General features: G+C 42.1%; 1 protein-coding gene across 2 annotated transcripts in view; it reads right to left on the reverse strand.

Annotated features, from left to right (window-relative positions):
• RRP15 (ribosomal RNA processing 15 homolog) overlaps positions 1-5,308 on the reverse strand; it is a 49,166-nt gene extending 43,858 nt beyond the window's left edge. The window contains exon 1 of one of the 2 annotated variants that reach the window (XM_070255554.1): positions 4,484-5,308. In XM_070255554.1, coding sequence (XP_070111655.1) covers positions 4,484-4,628 — 145 coding nt within the window. In that variant the 5' untranslated portion in view covers positions 4,629-5,308. 2 annotated transcript variants of the gene reach the window in all.
• Positions 5,309-7,230: the final 1,922 nt, after the last annotated feature.

The raw sequence follows: 7,230 nt of genomic DNA on the forward strand, positions 1-7,230 counted from the left end.
TAATAAGCCTATAATTTGCACACTGATTCCTCATGTGTCTGAAGCCAAATTCAATCTTCTGCCTTTACAGTTTCTCAGTATACAGCATCTGAACACTTTTGATAGCTTAATAGTTCTGCCAAGGCCACATGCACACAAATAATATGAACTAGAAAAGCTGTTTCCTTGGGTCACCTTCCCAGAAATATCTGACTTCATGAGAGGAAAACAGCAATTTCTTTTATTAAGCAGCAAATCCTGAGTTAAACCAAAGGAGAATATGCCATCTTATAACCAAAAACCTACATTACTGAATTTATTAAATAAAACACTGTTTATTATTTATCTCTATGGCAGAGATACAGTGTAAATCCCAACAGACAAAGTGGATGGGGACAAGTAAGTTGAGATCTAAAGAATACAGAAAAGCTGGTTAAGAGAGAGTGAAGATAAAAGGAGTGTGCTGTAGAGGAGCACAAGCCCAGCTGGGAGCAGAGAGCACGTACTGTGTTCAGGTGAGACGTGCAAGAAGGCTACGACACTAGCAAGCTGAGGGATGACAAGATGTGAGCACTGAGGAGCAAGCAGCTGTCAGATCCTGGAGGGTGGGTATGCAAACCGTAACTAGTTCATAATGACACAATCCATCCCTGTTATCTGTAGGTTCCATATTTGGGAAATGAAATTACGAATTCAGTTTTGCAAATGTTAATGTGTCTATGGAACAACTAAGCACAGACAATCAATAGTTGTCAAAATCATTACTATTCATCCTGAATTTTATCACAAATACATGATTAAATAGCTAGATTATGGAGTAAGCCGGGCAGAATAAGAGACAACATCCTGTATCTATGGATTTATCAGTTTTCCACTGGGAGGCCTCATGGTGTAACGGCAACTATCGCCAAGCCTCCATTTCTTCATCTGTAAAATAGAAAGGCCATCGGCTACCTTGCAGAGTTACCAAAGGAAATTCTACCCTCTTTTCTGGAAAACGATCCAGTTTACAAACATCACTCTTATCAAAGGCTGGAAGGTTTATTTGGCAGCAAAGAGATGGGACTAGCCATTTTGTTAGATGAGAAAAGATGTCATGATCATTAACACTAATATTTATGAGCAGGGACCGTGTGCCAAACATGACATGCTTTACGTACGTGACTCATTTCATCATCACAACAATCCTGAGGTAGACATTATTATAACCTCCATTTCATACATGATGAAACTGACGCAGGTATTAGTAAAAGACCAGCCCAAAGTCACTCTGAAAGGCAGTGCAAACACAGGTGCCTCTTATACAACTGAGCAGAAGTGGGAATTTCTTTCCAGAGATAATACGTGGATTTTAGGAGAAAAGAAGGAAGGAAGGGTGGGAGAAGAGAGGAAGGAAGGAAGGAAGGAAGACTTCAGCTATAAACAGCAGGAGTGCTATGAAAATCTGATCACAAAAATTTACCTTAGTAATGGAACCTTCTAGAATGGAAGTAAAATTTGTTTCAATGCCAAGGTTTCCTCATTCCCAATCCTTTCTTCAGATTCTAAGGCCCTGCCCTTTTACTTTTTGGAGAGCTTTTTTTGATCACCTATGTCCTCCTGGTTCCTCAACAAAATCAGAGCAGTGGTGAAGACTACAGACTCTAGAGCCAAATTTCAATAATGGTTGTGTCATTTATCAACTTGTTTATCAACTTATTGGAGTGAGCAAGTTATAACCTCTCTGTGCCTCAGATTCTTACAAGCAAAATGAGGATAACAATAGTATCCATCTCATAGGGTTATTGTCAGAATTAATTGAAGTGGTATGTTTAAGGAGCTTAGGACAGTACCTAGTAAAGCTCGAAAAATATAGCCATTATTATTATCATCTAATTCTTCTAACAGCATAGTATGCCCAAAATTTATGGTGCTACATATTTATTTGGAAGTTGGTTTTTTGGAAAATTGAATGCTTTTCTTCTGAAAAACTTTTCAAGGGGGGTCCTTCCCTCTGTCTTCACTGTCCTATCCTAGAGCAAGCCCTAACAGAATTTCACAGTTGCCTACTAACTGCTCTGGCATTCTATGGCAGTCACCATACAGCTAGCAGTGATATTTACAAACATGTGTCACTCTCTTGTTCAAAAGTTCTCAACAGCTCCCTACTGCCTACAAATAGAGAATCCAATCTCCTTCATATGGCATACAACGTCCTTTACAATCTGGCTTTACCCTCTGTTCCCGGTTTCACACCTAGTAACTTCTCTGAATAGCTAGAGCCATAACAGACAATTAATTTTGTCCTGAATAGCCCGTGCATTTTAAGAGACTGTGTGCCACTGTATGTCCTTTTCCTTATGTCTGAGAAAACTGTCTTCTCCACCTTCCACCTCTAGGCTTAGAAAACGATTCATCCTTCTAAGGCCTAGATGAAACACCACCTTACTCATTTATTCAACAAGAAAAGTTACTTAATACCAAAATGCACAAGGAAGCCTCTATGAAAATAAAGACAAGACATAGTTCTAGCATTTAGGGAACTTATATCTATAAGGAGAGAGACAGGTTAAAATAAAATAATAACATAGTATGCTATGAGTAATACATATAAGATACAAGGAAGCAATGCCTAGGCTGGGTTCTATAGGATATGGATTTCTCTGTCTCCATCCTTATCATTTTTAATTGGACCACCATAGTGATAACTATCTTTATAATTGTCCCTTAATAATTCTCAATACATTGTATTACAGTTCTGTGTTTAATACCTATCTCCCATAAGACTGTAATTCTAGAGCAGGAAATTATTCATCCTTTGTATCCTCAACACCTAGAGGGTGACCGAAAGATAACAGAAAACAGCAATTGTGCCTTCAACTGACTTGGATAGTTAGGTTTCCATGTTAGCCAAAATCCTTCTTAAACCATAATGTAAGCAAACTGTAATAGCAAGAGAATCTTAGAACCTAATCAGTGTTTACAACAAGGCATTGAGAAGCCAGAACAGTTCTAACTTGGAATTATCCAGTACTTGAAGAGAGAAATCTAATTTTCACCTAAATGTGAGAGCAGTCCCGATATTTTGCTCCAAATGTAGTAGTGTTTCTTTCTCTGACAACCCCACATGAACTAAGCAGAGGTTCTAATTACTGCTCAATAAAGTTTGTTTTCCTTAACTCCTTTGCCAGGGGATGAGGGCTCATTACCTAGGGACTGCAATAGCATATGACAGTTTCCTCTTCTTGGTCCCAGAAGTTCAGGTTTATTCACTCACTCACTATCTCTGAAGAATCCACTATGTAACAGGCGCTGTTGATACAGCAGTCTCTTCTCTTACAGAACTTAAATTTCAGCTTGAGAGACACGCAGCAAATATATAATATGTCAGACGGTTTGGGATATGCTGAGAAAAATAAAGGAGGGTAATAAGCCAAAAAGTGAAGGCAGGAAGGCAAGGAGAAAAGAAGTGGTGGCACATTAGATAGGGTGGTCAGGGACAAGTCTCACCGATAAGGCATTGTGCCAGAGATTGAAGAAAGGGAGGGAAAGAGAGCCATGCAAGCATTTGAAAAGTATTCTAGGCAGTGAAGCCAACAAGCGCAGGAACCCTGGTGTGGGAGCATATTTGATGTGTTAAACAAACCACAAGAATATCAAGGTGGCTTGATTACTGCTGGTAGTTAGTAAAGGGCATAGTGGGAGATGATGAGAGAAACGATCTGACCTAGACGACACAGGCTAAGGATTTGGAATGTTATTCTGAGATGGGAAGCCACTGGATCATCTTGAGCAAACAACTGACATGATCTGAAATACATCATGAAAGAAGAGCTCTGGCTGTTAGAAAATTCTCGCTAGTACAAAGGAGCAACAACTGGGCAGTAGAAGATCGGGGGTCGTGTGCAACTCCCGGAAACCTAAGAAGCTAAAGCCAAGAATGATGCTAAAGAGGAGCGGCACGGACACCTCATGGTTCAAGGCCTCAAACTATATCCTTCCTTCCTTTCAATAGCAGGCCTCTCTGAGAGAGAGAGAGTTATCAACTGCTACTTTTATTTATTCTACTTTAACCACCTACTCTTCTTTTATTACTATCTGGTCTGTAACTCCCAGCATGTGGACGCGCATTCTGCACAAGAAAAGTCAAGTATACCATCCGTCTTCCTCTGACCTCTTTTGGCCTTCGCCAGTCTTGTCATTCCAAATACCCCCCTTCCTTTTGCCCTTTGCTACTGTAGGCTGCTTCTTGTTGCTGCAAGCAGCAGCAGTTTCATCCGTTTTAATTCATAACAGTGATGCTGAAAACATCTAGTAAAAGAAGGTGCAAGCTTAAACAGCTGACAGCATCCTTTCCCGGAACACTGCTTCCTCAAGCCTTCCCATGGGACCAAAGCCACCCCTTCGACGGCCCGCGGAGATACAACTAGGGCGGCCGACAGCCAACCAACCCGCATCCCCTGCTTCCCGCAAACTCGGCCCGGCCTCTCCTTCGAGCAGCCAAAGCTCAGCCCTGGGACGTTACCTCCACTGTCGGCAGCACCTTTGTCCTCATCTTCCAGCTCCGAGGCTACAGCCTTGGCTACCATTTTCATCCTCTTCTTCTTCTTCAGGGAATTCTTCAGCTTTTTCCCCGCACTCACACGTGAGTCCTGAACGGCCGCCGCCATGTTTCCTCGCCGGAAGTGTCGCGGTGAGTTGCGTCCGGCGGTAACGAAAGGACCTTCGGCCTCGAGTTCCGGGAACGCAAGGGTCCGGGGCGGGGCCTTCTATCCCGGAGTTCCGTGGCTGGAGCCTCAGAATGTGGATTGGAGAGAGGTCCAGATGGCCGGTGACTTTAGTGAAATCCTCTCCAGTCAAAAACACCAGTGAGTGTACGTTCTCAGGCGACTCCTCTGCCAGCTCGCCGTTGCCCTGGTCCGCCGCCCCACTCTGGTCCCAACCCTGTCCGGTCCACTTTCATCTCCTCCCCGCGGCCGCTCCCCTTATCTGCTGCCTTATTTAATGTTGGTTTAGGATGTTCCACAAACGTCCCTTCAGTGCCCACCGAATACGCTAGGACGTCGGAAGCGAGGAAAATGCATTCGGGGTCGATAATTAGAGTATGAGAATATCATCCCCTCTCCCCCCGATCACCACCAGCAAAGACTCACAACCCAACACGCCAGATCTTTCTTAAAACTTTATCAGATAATCTCCCTCTGACTAACTCTTTGAGTGGCTTCTAATTGCAAACTGGATAGCATCTCGCTTTCTTCATCTTGGTCCCAGGATCCAGCCCCACCTTCTCCCTCCCACCCGCGCGGTGCAGAGCGAGGGTGCAAAACCTTTGCTCTCGGCGACAGCCTCCTGCCTCCCTCTCGGGGCCAGCTTCTCCCCGAGGTCAGCCTCTGCCACCTGCTTTCTCAGCACTGCGTTCCCTTGAAGCAGCTACCTCAATCTGCTTCTGTTTCCACCCCCACCGCGAACCTCCCCACCAACCCCACCCGCCAACTTGGGAGCAAGCTTCGTTCACCATTCTACCTCCAAGGCTAGCAACAGGGCTGGCCTGTAGTGGGAGATCAAAAAGTACTTTTGGAAGGAATGAATGAATGAAGGACAGAATACAACTATTCACAAGGTTTACGAGTCAGACAGTTAATGTAACGAACCCTTACATCATGTTCTATAGGCAGGGAGTATTCTAACAGCTTTCTCTAAGCTTAGCGTTTTCTTGAATGAGCACTTCCTGGTTTTTAATACCCACAATTTCTAAAGCAGTTCAAACCTTTCAGTTGGATGTATTCTAGTTGATGTTCATATAGGGAAAAAATTATATTTACATCCCCCAAACTCAATACATTTTAAAATAAAAGTGTGCAGGAAAAGTTACATTCTGGGCTGACCCAGTGGCTAGTGGTTAAGTTCCCATGGTCCTCTTCAGTGGCCCTGGGCTCACAGGTTCAGATCCTGGCATGGACCTACACACCACTCATCAAGCCATGCTGTGGCAGGTGTCCCACATTCAAAATAGAGGAAGATTGGCACAGATGGTAGCTCAGGGCCAGTCTTCCTTACCAAAAAAAGAAAATAAAAGTTACATTCCAAATACAATTGGTAAAAGATCAAATTCCAGCATAAACCTTTTGAAAAGTGCAATTCTTGTCAACAAGAGAGGTGCATCTTAAGGTGCCCCATAGGATATTGCTGGTGCCTGGAAGGTCTCACCATCCTGTTCAGTGTAAGTCTTTCACTGCCACTGCTGTTGGTCTGGAACTACTTCCTGCTGACTTTTATATTCAGCCCTTGTCTTTGCCTAGGGTTATACAATGAGTTGACGACAAAGTTGGGAAAGCATTGAAGAAATTTGTAGAGAAGGAAGCAAAGGTGAGAGAGAAAGATGATTGCAATGGAAAGGAAGGTGTCTGGCAAAGGAGGGACCAATTCTTCATATTATTTGGTAAGCAGGAGTGATGTTTTGAGCATTTTACATCTTAATATGATTTACACATAATTTACATATATGTGTATATGTATGTGTTTATATTTACATATAATATGATGGTTTATGAATATATGGGGATTTACTATGTTTGGTTACAATTCAAGAAATTGCTTGGAAGATAGGGTTAGTTGATTTGTTACGCATTCAAATTTTTCTTTTTTTAAAATAACGTAAAATAGACTCCATTTTTTTCCTGCAGAAACCTGATTTTCAGAAAGAGTTTACTACTATTAAGTAGGAGATTCCTGTATTAATTTATTTACTCTTCACAATAAGCCAATGAGTTGGTACTATTTTTCCCATTATATAAATGAGGAAACTGAGGCACAAAAAAGATTTAATAGTTGCTTAAGGTCATACAGTCAGTAAGTGGCAGAATCCCATTCAAACCTAAGTAGTCTGCCCCATGGTCTCTTCAACCACCAAGCTACACTGTCTACTCAGATTGTTGCATTTTAGCATTTAACAAGTGTGTACTGAGAGTAGACAACAGAAATTTCTGGCAGGCACTAGAATCCATAAATTAGAAAAAAAAAAATCTCTGTCTTTAGATTGAACTAAAATAATTGACAGGATACAAATAGAATGTCCATTGTATGATGGAAATAAGCGAAGTCACTTATATACTTGTATCAGAGTTTGTATTAACATACCTGTGATACAATTTTATTGCCTCTCAGCTCCACATTCACCCTTTTTGTCTGCTCTGTGAAAAGGCAGTTGGGTCCCTTTGATACTTTTCTTTTGCTTACTGGTGAGATATTTCGCTTTGTCACTAGAGGGCAGTA

Source organism: Equus caballus, chromosome 30 (genome assembly GCF_041296265.1).
Source record: "Equus caballus isolate H_3958 breed thoroughbred chromosome 30, TB-T2T, whole genome shotgun sequence".
Classification (NCBI taxonomy): Eukaryota; Metazoa; Chordata; class Mammalia; order Perissodactyla; family Equidae; genus Equus; species Equus caballus.